Source organism: Chiloscyllium plagiosum, unplaced genomic scaffold (assembly GCF_037043375.1).
Source record: "Chiloscyllium plagiosum isolate Xiang-an unplaced genomic scaffold, Cpla_swu_hap1 HiC_scaffold_10, whole genome shotgun sequence".
Lineage (NCBI taxonomy): Eukaryota > Metazoa > Chordata > Chondrichthyes > Orectolobiformes > Hemiscylliidae > Chiloscyllium > Chiloscyllium plagiosum.
This window is the reverse complement of record NW_028270148.1, coordinates 32,336,676-32,353,370: the sequence shown is the minus strand read 5'-3', so window position 1 is coordinate 32,353,370 and position 16,695 is coordinate 32,336,676. Positions and strand designations below refer to the sequence as shown.

The window sequence follows — 16,695 nt, the reverse complement described above, 5'->3', positions numbered from 1 at the left end:
GAGAAATTATTGAGGGTGAAGACCAGTTCAGCCAAACAAATGAGAAGGTCAGTGGAAGGGTACTGGGAGAGGAAGAAACTGAGGGCTTCGAGGCCCTGGTCATGGTGGATCGAGGTGTGTAGGGACCGGATGTCCATGGTGAAGATGAGGCTTTGGAGTCCAGGGTGGAGGTGGAGGGTATGGGTGGTGCCCAGAACATATGTGGGGAGTTCCTGGACTGGGGGGGGGGCTCGCCTCCATCGCCACCCGACACCAGGAGGAAGAACGCCTCATCTTCCGCCTAGGGACCTTCCAAGCCCATGGCAGCAATGTGGACTTAACCAGTTTCCTCATTTTCTCCCCCCTCCCCCCCGGCAAACAACCTTATCCCAGATTCAACCTTCCAACTTGGCACCGCCTCATGACCTGTCCCTCTCCCTTACACCTATCTGCTCCACTCTCCCCTCTGACCTAACACCTTTACCCCCACCTCCATCCACCTATCTCACTCTCAGCTACCTCTCCCCCAGCCCCACCCCTCCACTTATCTCTCCACCTCCTAGACTCCCAGCCTCATTCCTGATGAAGGTCTTTTGCCCAAAACTTCGACTCTCTTGCTCCTCGGATGCTGCCTGACCTGTTGTGGTTTTCCAGCACCACACACTCTATTCTAATCTGCAGCATCTGCAGTCCTCACTTTCGTCCTGTAAGGCAATTAGGCTTGAAGAGCTAAATCTCACCTTTTTGAGTTATCTTTTCAACCTGTCCAGATTCAATATGGAGGTCAGATGTTTTGGGTCATAATCTTTACTCCAGGTTTTGCTGAAGAAGCTTTTCAAAATGTACTTGTTCCTGGAATGTGGGTGTAGCTGACTGGGTCAGCATTTATTGCCCATCCTTACTGCTGATTAGAAAGTGGTGATGAGCAGCTGTCTTGAGCAACTGTTCACGTTAGTGACAATTTTGCTATTTTCTCAATTTACAGATCTCCTCTAAAGTAATCTTTTATTTCTTGTCCTGTTACTGGCTTCATCTCCTGAGATGGGGAAATTGGCATAAATCTTTAGAAATTATAGTATTGTTAATAGTGCTTCATTGTTTAATTTAGCTTTTGATGCAATTTTTCTTTTGTTTATAAATGTGAAATCTTCTATCTTAGCTTTTGGATAATTATGGGTTGTTGGGATTTCTTACCAAAGGTTAATTGACTCAAATGGAACCGTAACATAGAATACAGTTCTATGTTTGCTCGTGACCCAAAGCACCTCGTGGATGAGCTGCTTTGAGTGGCTGGATTTGTTACACATCTATCCCATTTAGCATGGTACTGGTGCTACACAATATGATGAATGGTATCTTCATTGTGAAGACATGACTTTGTGACAGAATTGTGCAGTGGTCACTCATAACTAAATAGTGCATCAGGTACTTAGTCAGTATGGCAGTCTTAAGCTGAAACATCCATGTCAGCTAGACCAGCTAATCAGTCTTATTTTCCAGCTCTAATGCTGTAGTCCTGCAAGTTATTTCCTCCCATTTCCTTTTTTAAATTGTTGATTTGAATGTTTGTTGAAGATGCAATGAAGCAGGTCTTTCCTCTCTCAAGTTTGTTCGCTCATGACCTATTGGAGGTCAGTCTGACGTTATGTTCTTTAAGCATCTTGTCAGCTCAGTTATTAGTGCCGCTGAGCCATTCTTAGTGATTAACATTTATGCTCCCTACCCAGAAAACATTTTGTGCCCTTGCTACCTTAAGAACTTTTTCCAAATGGTGTTTAACATGGGGGAGTTCTAATTTATTAGCTGAGGGAGGGCAGTGGATGGTAATCAGCAACAGGTTTCCTTTACCTATATTTGACATGATACCATATGGCTTTGTGGTGTCTGGGTGTGTTGAAGGCTACCACAGCAATTCCCTGCTGACAGTATTCTACCATGCTGCCACCTTTGGATCAACCTGCTACTGAGAACGGTGATTGATACTGGCTTAAATTCTGTGACCATTGCTAATTTGGACTTACAAACAAAAGCTGGAGAACCTCAGCAGATCTGGCAGCATCTGTGGAGAGGAAATAGAGTTAACATTTTGAGTCCAATGATCCTTCTTCAGAACAGACCCTTCTTCCAGCATCCCTAGTTCTTTGTTTTACTTTACTATATTGTTCGGCTACTCTGTGGGACGGGTATGTTTTCTGATTTTGGCATCGTTTCCCCAGATGTTAATTCAGGGGACTTGGCAGAATCGAATGGGCTAGGCTTTTGTGTGCTGGTGCTGAGATCTGGTTTTATTCTTCTTAGACTTTTTCATGAATTAGGTGGCTTGCTGAGCTATCTCAGTTGGCAGTCGAGAGTGGATTTCCATCCTTGTATGACATTAGAGAACTAAATGGTATTTGTCACAACAATCCAGGAATATTCTTACTGAAAATAGCCTTTCTTTTCATGATTTGTATAATAATCTAAATTTAACTTCTCCAGCTGGCAAATATTTTCACTTGGTTACGTATCTAGCAACATAGGTCCGATGATATTTTGCCACAGCTTTTGTTTATCTTTGGCCATTGCAAGAAAGTAGCAAAATGATAAGGACCAGGTCACTTTGGGTGACATTAATAAAGATGTGAAAATACTACAACTAGGAATCAATGTTCAGAAGCAACAATCTTGGCTGATTATTTTGCTGAGAGGTTAATTGAATCATTTCTTTATGAGCTTAGCTAATTTATAAAAAAAATTAAAGATCAAACCTGAGGTTGTTTTGTTTATGTAGCCGAAAGCCACATTTGATACTTTGTTGTACTGAGTTATAATCTTAATCAATATTTTCTGATCTACTTGTTCCGTGTGGTTATGACACCTCCGGAGCAAGAAGAACTTGAACCTGGCCTCCTGGCTTAGAGGCAAGGGCATTACTACTGCATCACAAGGGCTCCCCTTACAATTTGTATGATTTGATCTCTTTTCAGATTACATAGTTAACAAATGCAATAAAATAATTCAACCCAGTTGGTCAAGTCAACTGAAAAGACACTGCAAGCATTACTACCCACACCCAAGTGGTATCTTTGCCTCATATATGAAGATTTTGGTGTAGAGACTCCTGGTTTTTCACCACTCTGAAAATGCAGCATTGTCAAAAATCAACAAATTTAATTTACATTTTCTCCATATAAACTAAATAATTTCTTATTTAAAAAAAATTCAGTGTTTGATGTTTGAATTTTAACACTACTTCCTTTTTAATACCAGCAGCATGGTGGTGGGGGAGTCTTTATAATTGGTTAGATTTGCAAAGTAGTCAGGAAGTTGCTATGCGGGTATGGGTTTCATTTTGTGGCCTGGTTTTGAGTTGCCATGGTAATGTTTCCTTTAGCTCTATCAGTTTTTGACCTGCTGGTAATATAATACATGTCTGTGATCTGGCTTAACTGGATAAGAGTATTAATGCTTGTAAGCAAACCATGTGCTTCCTGTTTTGTCAGAATTTGTTCTTGATTGATGCCACATACAGAACAACTTCACACAAATGCAGTACCAGAAGCTTATTTAAGCATGTAAGGAACATGTGAACACTACTGTTTGTGATGAATACATTTCACTTTCTCCCCTGTCAATAAAAACAAAATTCTTCTTCCAGCAACATATTTGTGTCCGTTACTGTTGTATTTACTGTTGAACATGATACAATAATTGAACTGCAAGGCTAAACACCTTGATAGTATAACTGTGTAAGAGTTTGTGTGTACAATCATTTGCCAATTGTTGGTTAGATTTGTGAATTTTACAATGTAACAGTTAGGTAACCATACTAGTAGAATTAAGGACTGCCAACTTTCTTGGCAGTCTTCTGTTTCGTGAAATGATGGATTATACCTTAATGGTTGACACATCACAGAGTGCATTTTGAGACCTCCCCTCTGGCATTACAGTTTCTGTGATATTTGCTGCAGATGAAGACTGCTGTGAGAGTGCAGAATTCACTGGCCCCCTGTTTTCTCTGATGCTATAACACAGATAGCAAGTCAAACAAAATCAGCCTCACTATCACTAGATTCAAAACAGAGTGAAATGAAAATGTTCAACGATCCTGCAAACTATTTAATTGTTCCTAATCAGACTTTATGAATAACAGACCTTAGACACCAAGTTTATAAACTTAAAAATAACAATTTTTTATTAATAATGTAACGTTCGCAGAACACAGAACAAAATAATCTAATTAATATCTATGATCTAAAGCCCATTCTTTAATCATAACCTCTACATACAGAAATTTGAGGGCTAAATTAGAAAATAAAATAAAATAACTGTAATGTTCCAGTTCAATAAACAGTTTCCAACAATTGGTACCCGGCGTTCATGAAATCTTTGGATATTTGGTTATTCGCAGGCAAGCAGAACTGTATATCTTGCTTGAATTCCAAAGACCCCAGTTAATAGGAACAGTTTTGGCAGACATCTAGTAACATTTACTTGTTTCTTACAGACTAGGAATCTTTTCTCAGAACATTCAACAGTTTGATAATTGGTTTTGTTCTTTCTCCAATCAGCACTGTGTTCAGAAGTCTCCAAAACACACTGCCTCCTGCTAAACCAGTCAAAGCCGTTTCTCTCTTGATTTGTTTTCTTTTTTTTTAGCCAATCTTCGCTGTGGTTGGCTGACTAGCACCAGTCCTCCCTTGATTTGGCCAATTCAACATCCAACCAACTGCCAGCCCTGAGCATTGCATCAGCTTGGTACCAATTCATCTACAGTGTAATCAGTAATTAAGTTCTATTATTCTCCCAGTTCCTAACAGAAGACATCTGTTTTTGTTTTTTTTTTAAAACGACCTGCTGTTCAAAGTTCAATTCTTAACTTCAACTCCAACTCCAGTTCCAAACCAAAAATTGAGAAAAATAAGTCATTTTGGTCTCTGCACTGGGTTCTCTCCTCAACCATCTGAGCTTTCTGTCTCTCCTTTGCTCTTCCAGTGCTTAAATCAGCAACTAGAGACTTCAGCAACTCCCTCTCCACTTGTCTGTCTTAGTGCCCGTCATCTTTGTATCTTGCTTACAGGTTTCTTTGTAATGAGATATTGAAGTGCAGCAGGTCATGACCTAGTGGCCAGTTCATGGTGGTGAATGTTTTTGGATATGGTCAACAACCATTTTATGAATGTAGCCAAGCCAGTACATGTGACATAGTTGATGAAATTAGCAGACTCCAGAATCTGAGTTGGTTATCAAATCATGTCAAAACATGCTATAGATGTGTTTGAGACAGCTAAGCTGGAAATTGTTCAACGTTCCTCTTGTCTGGCATATGTTGTCCATATTTCACTCTAGAAACCAGCGTAGGTTTCATAAACTGTTCGTTTGGCGTTCTGCATTAGATTGCAGTTGCTTCATAAGGTGGCTCAGTGATTAGGACTGCTGCCTCAGAGCACAAGGGACTCTGGTTTGATTCTTGCTTCAAGCAACTGTCCATGTGGAATTTGCACATTCTCCCTGTGTCTTGTGGGTTTCCTCCAGGTGCTCTGGTTTCCTCCTACAGTCCAAAGATGTGCAGGTTAGGTGAATTGGCCATGTCAAATTGCTCATAATGTTCAGGGATGTGTGGGTTAGGTGCATTAGTTAGGGTTACATGTAGGGTAATAGGGTAGGGGAATGGATCTGGGTGGGTTACTCTTCGGAGGGCCTGTTTCCACACTGTAGGGGTTCAATGGCATTCTATGATGTTAAATCGCAATAAATAAAACAATACTTGACTTGTATACAATTTGTGCTGTCATTTGTTAATAGTTGTGCTATAGCAGGGTAATGCCAAGACAGATTAATTTGCTCATGATAAAATGGAACAGTTGCATCCCACTGAGCAAGAGTGATTGTGATTACCATTTTAAAATTTTGAGTGTCAATACCACCAGTAACAGTTTAATTTGGCAATGTATTACAATAGGACTCTGGTGTTTTCTTTCTGATTTGATACTGACTTGTGTAGAGTTGAAATGGTGCAATAATTGCCCTTATTAAAGCTAAATTGTTTGTGACCGGCTTGTTTTCTGTTACTGTGCAAAAGACTGTAGAACATAATGTTTATTTAAGCTGCAAAGTTTCTATAGTAAAGCATTTCGATGTTCCCTGTTCTCTTGTTGTTCAATGCCTCCTTCCACATTCTGGAGATGAGGTATCTGTTTCCAGAAATACATCTTAGAATCAAAATCACCAGCCAAGAAAATGAGAAAACAAAACTATTCCAGCTGTGACACAACTTACAACATCATCCTGGGAGTTTTCTGTATTTGGCTTTAATCTCTGTATTAATCTTCATGGGAATCAAGATGAGAGAAATGTTAATGAAATTTATGACCAGAATATCTTTAACTGATCACATATATCCATTTATATGTACTTCTTCGAAAACAAAAATTCAAATTGACTACAGTCTTAAACCAAAATAAGTGAGTAAAGTAGTTGTTTTATCCAGAACCTCGCTTTCTGTAGCATCTCGACAGGGATGGGAAGATGGTCGGCTTATCTCAGCCTACCATCCCTTACAAACTGGATACTTGGGGAGGGGAGTGTTATTAGATATCTGGAGCAGCATATGGTAACTTGGTTACTTATTTGGTCTTAAAGGAAGAAATTGGGGTTTCAAATGGCGCTTCCTAAAGTAAAATAGTTGAAAGTAAAAATACTAGGTTTCATCATAAAGTGGTTGACACATGCCACATCTGAAACCGATTTTTTTTTTTTCTCTTTCTCTTCTTAAATGCATTGAAACATTGCGATTTGGAAAAGAATGAAAATATAGTTATAGACTGGAAATTTGCGGAAAGATTGTGGGAGAAAGTTAATCAAGAGCAAACTTGAAGTTGGTTGTGATCATTCTTTACTGCCCAAAACATTGCCATCCTCCATCTGGTCCACAATGACCTGCAAACCACAATCCCCACCATCAGAAACATCACCGACCCTATCTTGGTGAAGATGTATGTGTGCTTATTCAGAAATTGAGCTTACAGTCAATGTTGACTCCTTCTCTGGATTTGAGAAAGTAAGCCTCCTTTTAACAAGCTCCCAATGTACAATACCACCTCTCGTTTATCAAGATCAACAAAATCCTGGAAAATATTGGACATGTTCCAAAACTTGGGAGCCTTCTCTTTTTTTTTAGAAAGTCTTTTTTTGCCTGCATATCCTTGGACGCTACAGACAGTTTAGCATAGCTAATACACCTAAGCTGCACGTCTTTGGACTGTGGGAGGAAACCAGAGCACCTGGCAGAAACCCATGCTGACACTGGGAGAATTGTCTGTGTGGAGTTTGCACCGTTACCCTAGGCTGGATTTGAACCTGGGTCCCTGGTGCTATGAGGCAGCAGTGCTAACCACAGAGCTACTATGCCCCCAGTTCACAACCTTTTTGGCAGGTGCTTGTCTGTCTCTCCCAGTCTTATTTTAAGATTAAAAGCCCCCATTTATACTATGCCTTTATTACATGATATAATCTAGCACTTCTGAGCTGCTACCAGATGGTCTATATATGACATCCATTGTGGTTTTAGTTCCTTTACAGTTCCTCAGTTCCACCCATAATGTCTGCACTGGGTGCTTTGCCCTCATTACAAACTCCCTCATCATAAAAGTGATTCAGTTCCTAATCAGTAATGTTACACCCCTTCTGTTTTCTCTATCCCTCCTGTAAACATTATAACCTGGTATGTTTAGCTCCCAGTCCTGATCATCCTGTGGTCATGTCTCCGTAATGGCTACTATATCATAGTTTCCAATTTGAATCTGCCTGTAGCTCATTTAATTTGTTTCTTAAACTCTATGATTTGGTATTAAAAAAACTCTAATTTTGGCTGTACACTCTATTCTGTCTTGTAGCATCTTTTTATTATTTCTCCCTCCTGGTTTACTCAGGGCACTATTTATAGTCCCGCCTTGTTCATCTTATTAACCTCTGCCTTCTTACATTCTGACGTGTGCTGTGGTGTCCACCCTCCGCCTGACTAGTTTAAACTCTCCTGAATGACACTCGCCATGCTCCTCTCAAGGATATCTGTGTCCCTGCAGTTTAGTTGCAGACTGTCCTTTTTGTACAGCGTCCCACCTGCCCTGGAAGAGATTCCAATGATCCAGATTTCTGAATCACTCCCTCCAACACCAGCTCTTTAGCTACATGTTAAGCTTTACAATGTACCTATTTCTGGCCTCACTAGCACGTGGCACAGATAGTATTCCCTAGATTACAACCCGAGATGTCCTGCTTTTTAACTTTCCACCTAACTCCATAAATTTCCTTTTGCAGGACCTCCCGTCCCTTCCTACCTGCCCGTTCAGAGACATCATTGACCCTGGCACCAGGGAGGCAACACACCAACCTGGAGCTCACGACACAGAAATACTTATCTCTGCCCCTGACTTTAGAGGCTGTGCCTGGAGCCTGTTGATAAAATTGTTTAATCTTTGGCCATTCCCAGCTGTGTTGGTTTTTTAAATGTGTTTAGTTCTGTTGTACGGATTTCTTGCAAACCTCTATCTATATGAAAATGTCTGCGGTATTTAAAATTGCTGTATTGGCGTTTTTTATTGACACTGGTTGGCCCTCCAATCTTATGATCTTGGTGCTTTCATTCTGGGCACTTTTATCTTTGTGTGTTCATCTTTTTTTCGCTTTCAACAAATGAATTATTGTCCTACCACCTCCAATCTGGTACACAATTGATAGTGGGATTGTTTCAGACTGAATTAACTTTGGTGTGCTGAACACAATCCATTTTTATATTGGTGGGGAGGACAATGATAGTGACACAGTAAGCATGTCAGTGAACTAGTAATGCTTTGGGGATGTGGACTTAAACCTACCAAATCAGCTGGTCAAGATATCACCTTGGTTCAAGACTGCCACCAGCTGTTGTCTGCTGTCTCCTATTGCACCTAGCTCCTACCAAAGGTCATACTCTACCACTTTCACGACTGCTTGCAATACCTTCCATCACTTGCTCTCAACCACTCCAACCAACCACATCACTCATGCTGCATGGACATTGCACTGTCTACTCTTTTGCGTGGGGCAAATCACCACTTTGCCCCCACCTGCACCAGTACTAACAGCTGTGCCAGCCACTTAAACCTCCCTTAATACCTTAATTTATTTTATAACCAGAGATAATCAAATGGTGGGCTACTTGACTTTTGGCTCCTAATTGCGAAGGAGAGGGCCCTAATCCTGACTGTTTCAAGTGGCTAACTGATTATGTCTAAGTCTGTGGACTGGAATTTGAGGGTGTCTTGGAGTAACAGTGCTGGAACCTGCTGACTGTGGGCTGTTTCCCTTGCCATGATTGTTGTTGGTGCTCATGTTAAGCAGTTGAAAAATGTGGTGCTGGAAAAACACAGCAGGCCAGGCAGCATCCGAGGAGCAGGAGAATCGACGTTTCGGACATAAGCTCCTCAGATGCTGCCTGGCCTGCTGTGTTTTTCCAGCACTACATTTTTCAACTCTGGTCTCCAGCATCTGCAGTCCTCACTTTTTCCCAGCTTATGTTAAGTATCCTGGCTTTGTGTCAACACCAAATGGCAAAGCAAGACAGAAGTACTGTGAGCTTGGTAGCTCTGGCTGAGAGGCAAAGCACATTAAGGCAAGGTAAGGATGAGCATCCAGGTGGGCTCAAAGTGAGTGAGAGCCATGAGAGTAAGCAAACAGCAATGAGATGCAGCCTGTTCTGATCTGTGAGCTGGGTGTCTGTCCCTGCGGGTATAGTATCTTTGCAGCAACATTGCAATGATAATTGCAGATGCATCCTGTGGTGTAGTTTTATAGTGCAGCGGTATGCTAGAAGTGGATCAGAAATGTGCCATGATGATTTAGAGAGGCTTGCAAGTGGTGCCTAGATCCATGGACATACAGTCACTGCCCATAGAGCATGTTCTGACATGCTGGTATTAGATGTCCAGAATGGAGATCCTTGGGAATAACTGGGGACCTGAAATCACCAGGCACCCATGTTAGGGTTTATTGGTTTCATTTTTTTTTCATGATGGGTAGGAGAATAAGAGAAGGAATATTAATAAGATAAAATCTGCAGTTTATTAGGCTGATAACAAAATCTCCCTTTTAATAAGTAGCTCACCACTCCTGAACAAGAATCTTGTTTTGACATCTGGAACTCTGTTAGGAAATGTAGGTTTTTGCTCCTGCTCGACTTCTCATGTGATTCTCTGAGATTTCTTGCCATAGCCCATATCATTTAGATACCTATCAGATTCTGTCCAAAAAGACATTTGAAATAAATAGCTTGGGATGGGGAGTTGACAAACCAGTCATATCTGGTGAAGATAAAATCCCTGGTTTGGATATCATCTGCAAACAGTGATATCATATTTGTATATCGCTTCATTCAAGAAGAAAATAATGCCTGACGAATAGTAATATTATCTAATAAAAAAGATGGTACAAGTTCAGGAATCTATAGGACAGTAAGTTTTATGCCAATTGAAGGCATGATAATGGATTTTTTCCTCAAAGCTGTAATATAAAAATATCTAGAAACCAAAAATGCAACATTATAGATTTCAAAAGAAGTCATGCTTGACCAACCTTATTGTACTATTTGAAGGAATAAAGTGTAGATGAATGTGACACAACAGATGTAATAATGTTGAATTTTCAAATGTCTTTTGATAAAGTCATAGCATGTGGAGTCAGAGAACAGGTACTACAATAGATAGCAAGCTGGCTACAAAAGAGTAAACAGTCAAAGGGTATTGAACAATGAAGGGAAGCATGCCAAATGCTGCCTGCAACCCCACTTTCAAAGAATTATGTACCTGCACCCATTAGGTTTCCCTTTTTGGCAAAACTGCCCAGGGCCCTCCCACTAACTGTATAAGTTCTGCCGTGGTTTGCCTTACTAGAAAACAACCGTCCATTACCATTCTCTGTCTCCTACCTTCAAGCTAATTTTGTATCCAATCAGCGAGCTCTCCCTGAATCCCACGTGATCTAACCTTACTCACCAGCTTCTCTGAAAGAGGCCTTGCTTGCAAGAGGTGATAAGAGTGAAGAGGTTTTGAGTTCGGAATCACTAATGTGTATACAAATAAAGCAGATAAATTATCTGAGCTTGTACAGATCTTTTGTTCAGGCGTACTTGCAAGTATTGTGCATAGTTGTAATTTCCATATGATAAACTCTAAAGCAGTGGAGACAGTTCAAAAGGATAATAGCATGACTTAAGAACTTATCAAAAAATATCAAAAAAAGCTGAAAGGTTAAGAAATGTACAATATTGAGCAGGAATTGTGCATGTATAAGAATTTCCAAACTGAATTTATGGGAAAATCCCATTCCTGTATTTCATTAATTAGATAATTTATTATGAATAATTACAGCTTATTAAATATATGAAAATGTATTAATATTTGGAATTTGTGTGTGGTCATATTTTGTTTTATAATGGTGTCTGAGGAGAGGACGAGTTTGGGTATAAACCAGCAGAGGTAATTAGCAAATAAATAAACAGAATACATTTGAAGAAGAGTTACTGAGACCTGTGCTAACAGGGCATGTTCATCAGCCATTGGTCATTTATTTTTTATTGGTCTAAATTGTCAAATATTGACTGAGTCACTTATGTAACTTATGAAATAAATATTTTGCATTTTTATTTTCTCTTTGATAGACTGTTGGGAAGGGTTCACTGTGGTGTGTAGACCCACAGTACAGGCCAAACCTCATTCAAGCCCTAATGAAGACTCCATATTATTCAACAACACAAGTCTTTTACACACCGCCAGCCTCGCCTCCAAGGTAAGTGCCTAGTTCCTGTCAGCTTTCTTGTAAATTCATGAACTGTCTCATACTTTTAGAGAGTAATACTTTTATTTTAGAAAGCAGCCTTCATTGTTCCCCATTCATTCTGTTGATAAAGGGACTCCCAAGTGTGTCAGCAAATTATATATGCTAAGAAGATCCTGAGTTGAATGTCTGCTGAAATGCAGATGTCTGGACTGTCCAGAAGTTGCCAGCTGTTTTGTATTGAGTTTGTATCTCTCATTTGGCGTTGTGGTTTTAAGAACATGCAAAATTGGAACAGTCACACAACCACTCATGTTTGCTCTGCTATTCAGTACAATCATGGCCAATCTTCACCCTCAACTTCACTTTTCCACCCACCTCCCATATCCTTTAATTCCATGAGTGACCAAACATGTATTTCAGCCTTAATTATAATCAACAATGGAGTATCATAACCCACTGGGCAGGTCATTCCAAATATCCACAACCCATGGCCTGAAGATGTTTGTTGTCATCACATTCTTAAATGAACTCTCCCTTTTCCTTAGACTATGCTCCTATGTCCCAAATTCCTTGGTCAGAGGAAAAAAGCTTTTTTAGAGACTAATATCTTTCAAAGAATTATTAATTATAGGCTCCTTATGTTCTCTTCGCAAACTGCTTTCTGATCTTTGTGTCGTTACCAAATTTAATAACCATACCTTCAGTCTTTTCATCCGAATCAATTATTTCAATTGTAAAGTGTTGAGGTTCAACCCTTGTGGCACACTGCCTGTGATATCCTACTCTCCATTCCTATTAATCAAGCAATCTCCTATTCATGCCAATATGTTGCCCCCGACACCGTGAGCTTTTATTTTCTGAAATAACCTTTAATATGACATAGATTTCTAGAAGGTACAAGTACAATATATCCACTAGTTACAAAAGAGGAAGTGTTGGAGGTCTTAGAAAACATAAAATTGGATACATCTCTGGGTCCTGATCAAGTCTTTTGAGAGTGTTGTGGATTGTTAGGGAAGAAATTGTGGGGTCTCTAGCAGAAATGTTTGTATCATCTATAACCACAGCTGAGGTGCCAGAGGACTGGAGGGTGGCTATAAATGTGCCTTTATTTAAGAAAGGCTGTAAGGAGAAGCCTGGGAACAATAGATCTGTGAGCCTCACATTGGTGGTGGGTAAGTTGTTGGAGCTGAATCTGAGAGATAGGAATTGTCAGCATGGTTTTATGTGAGGGAAATTATGTCTCGCAAGCTTGACTGAGTGTTTGAGGAAGTAAGCAAAAGATTGTTGAGGACAGAGTGATAGACGTTTAACACATGGACTTCAGTAAAGCCTTTGACCAGGTTCCACATGGTAGACTAATTAGTAAAGGTAGATCAAGTAGGATTCAGGGAGAGCTTGCCAATTGGATACATAATTGGCTTGATGGTAGGAGACAGAGGGTGGTGCCGGAGGCGTATTTTTCAAACTGAAAGCCTATGACCAGGAGTGTTCCACGGGGATTGGTATGGATCCACTTTTGTTTGTCATTTTTATAAATGATTTGAAAGAGAATATAGGTGGCATGGTTAGTAAGTTTGCAGATGATACCAAAATTTGGAGGTGCAGAGGACTGTGAAAAAGATTACCAAATATTACAAAGAGCTCTTGATGAATTGGGTGAATGAGCTGAGTGGTGATAGATGGAGTTTAATTTGGATAATTGCGAGGTGTTGAATTTTGGTAAAACAAACAAGGGCAGGATTCATACAATTATTGATAGAGCCCTAGAACCAAGAGACTTAGCGGTTCAGGTACACAATTCTTTGAAATTCAAAGGTTGACAGGGTAATTAAGGTGTTTAGTACACTTGTCTTTGCTCAGACTATTTTGAGTATAGGAGTTGGGACATCATGTTGAGGTTGTAAAGGTTATTGGCGAAACCTTATCTGGAGTACTGTGTGCAGTTCTGGTTGCTTTATTTTATGAAGGATATTATTAAATTGGATAGGGTTCAGAAAAGATTTACCAGGATGTTGCTGGGAATGGAGGGTTTGAGTTATAAAGAGATGCTGAATAGGTTGGGATTTCTGTCACTGGAGAGTAGGAAGTTGAGTGACCTTTTATAGAGGTTTATAAAATTATGAGGGGCATAGATAAGACCAAAAGACATTGGAGCAGAAATTAGGTCATTCAGCCCATTGAGTCTGCTCCACCATTCAATCATGGCTGATAACAGTCAACCCCATTCTCCAGCTTTCTCCCTGTAACCTTTGATACTCCAGAACCTATGTATTCTCAGTCTTAAATGTGCTCAATGACCTGGCCTCCACAGTCTTCTGTGGCAATAAATTCCATAGATTCACCACACTCTGGCTGAAGAAGTTTCTCCTGATCTCTGTTCTAAAAGGTCTTCCCTTTACTCTCAGGCTGTGCTCTTGGATGTTAGACTCTCCTACCAAATGGAAACACTTTCTCAAAATCCACTCCACTCTGTCCAGGCCATTTGGTATTCTGTAAGTGCTGGGAAAACACAGCAGGTCAGGCTGCATCCAAGGAGCAGGAGAGTCGACGTTTTGGGCATAAACCCTTCATCAGGAATATGGAGGTTGGAGGGACGGAGAGATAAATAGGAGGGTCAGGTTGGGGGAAGGTAGCTGGGAAGGCAATAGGTAGATGCAGGTTGGAAGGGAGGGTGAAGCGGATAGGTGGGAAGAAAGATGGACAGGTAGGACAGTGCTGAGTTGGAGGGTTGGCTCTGGGATGAGGTGGAGAGGGAGAGATGAGGAAACTGGTGAAGTTGATGTTGATACCATGTTGTTGGAGGGTCCCAAGGCAGAAGATGAGGCATTCTTCCTCCAGTCGTTGGGTGGCTTGGATGTGGCAGTGGAGAAGGCCTAGGACTCGCATGTGCTTGGCGGAGTGGAGTGGGAGTTAAAGTGGTCAGCCACAGGGTGGTGGGATTGCTTGGTGCGTGAGTCCCAGAGGCGTTCCCTGAAATGTTCTGTGAGTTGGCGTCCTGTCTCCCCAGTGTAGAGGAAACCACTTTGAGAGCAACAGACACAATAGATGAGGTGTTTGGATGTGCAGGAAAATCTCTGCTGGGTGTGGAAGGATCCTTTGGGGTCTTGGACGAAGTTGGGGGCGGGGGGGGAGAGAAGGTATGGGTGCAGGTTTTACACCCCTTACAGCAGTAAGAGAAGGTGCCGGGAGTGGAGGGAGGGTTGGTGGGGGATGTGGACCTAATGAGGGAGTCGAGGAGGGAATGGTCTGTGGAATGCAGATAGGGGTGAGGAGGGAAATATATCACTGGTGGTGGGGTCTGATTGTAGGTGGTGGAAATGGTAGAGGATAAGCACTGTATCTGGAGATTAGTGAGGTGGATGGTGGGGACTAGGTGGTTCTATTCTTGTTGCGGTTGGTTCAAGGGTGGAGGTGTGGAAAGTGGAGGAGATGCGCTGGAGAGCATTGATCACGTGGGAAGGGAAATTATGGTCCTTGAAATAGTGGAATTACTCCTCGTGGGAGCAGATATGGCAGATGCAAAGGAATTGAGAGAAAAAAAATGTTTTTACAGGAGAGGGGGAGGGCAGAAATGTAGTCCAGGTAGCTGTGGGAGTTGGTGGGTTTGAAATAGATGTCTGTGTTGAGTTGGTCACCGAGATGGAGACGGAAAGGTCCAGGAAGGGGAGGAAGGTGTCCAAGTAAACTTGAGGTCAGGGTGGAAGGTGTTCGTGAAGTTGATAAACTGCTTAACCTCCTTGTGGGAGCATGAGGTGGTGCCAATACAGTCATCAATGTAGTGGAGGAAAAGGTGGGAGATGATGCAACTTCAGAAGATGGAGGTTCCATGTATCTGAAGAGGCAGGCATAGCTAGGACCTATGCGAGTGCCCATAGCTATCCATTTGGTCTGAAGGAAGTGGGAGCATTCGAAGGACAAGTTGTTGAGGGTGAGGACCAGTTCCACCAATCAAATAAGCGTGTTGGTGGAGGGGTACTGGTTGCGTCGGCAGGAGAGGAAGAAACTGGGAGCGTGGAGGCCTGGATAGACAAGTAGAGGGACTGGATGTCTATGGTGAAGATGAGGCGTTGGCGGAGGGTGTGGGTGATGTTCGTAAGTATGTGGGGAGTTCCTGGATGAAGGGGGGTCAGGACGGTGTCAAGATGTGAGGAGATAAATTCAGTGAGGCAGGAGCAGGCTGAGATGATGGATCCTTATCTTACTCAGTAGCCTCCTGTGCAGCACCTTGTCAAAGGCTTTCTTGAAGTCTACGTAGAACCTGCTTATTACTTCCTCAAAGAACTCTAGCAGATTTGTCAGGCATGACTTCCCCTTGATGAAACTGCAACCATGCTGACTTTGCTCTATTTTACCATAAGCTTTCATGTATTCCAAAATTTCATTCTCCATAATGGATTCCAGGATTTTGCCCATAACTGAGGTTAGACTGTAATTTAATGTCATTTGCATTACTCCTTTTTTTAAACAGGGGTGTCATGTTAGTAATTTTCCAGTCGTCTGTGACTCTCCCTGATTCTAGCGATTCCTGAAAGATCACCACTAATGCCTCTGCTATCTCTTCAGCTATCTCCTATAGAACTCTGGGGTGTAGCCCAATTGGTTCAGGTGATTTATCCATCTTCAGGCCATTCAGTTTTTCTAGCACCTTCTCCTTAGTGACGGCCACCATACTCCGCTCTGCCCCTCACTCTCTTGAATCTTTGGGATATTACTCGTGTCTTCCACCGTGAAGACTGATGCAAAGTAATTATTCAGCTCTTCAGCCATTTCCTTGTTCCCCACTACTATCTCTCCAGTGTCATTTTCCAGCAGCCCAATGTCCACTTTTGCCTCTCTTTTGCCCTTTTTTATAATCTAAACAAATTCTCACAGTCACATTACTGGCTGGCTTACCCTCTTATTTAATCTTCTCGCTCTTTC

The 16,695-nt window shown here is 41.4% G+C and overlaps 1 protein-coding gene and 1 long non-coding RNA gene across 6 annotated transcripts in view; one reads left to right on the top strand and one right to left on the bottom strand.

The window, feature by feature from the left end:
- LOC122548002 (uncharacterized) overlaps window positions 1–16,695 on the bottom strand; it is a 116,464-nt gene that overhangs the window by 22,753 nt on the left and 77,016 nt on the right. The window lies entirely within an intron of this gene.
- The window catches only part of LOC122552719 (forkhead box protein N2-like), a 67,893-nt gene that overhangs the window by 17,454 nt on the left and 33,744 nt on the right, over window positions 1–16,695 (top strand). The window contains exon 4 of the mRNA XM_087991258.1: window positions 11,654–11,781. Coding sequence (XP_087847384.1) covers window positions 11,654–11,781 — 128 coding nt within the window. The remainder of the gene's footprint in view (window positions 1–11,653; window positions 11,782–16,695) is intronic.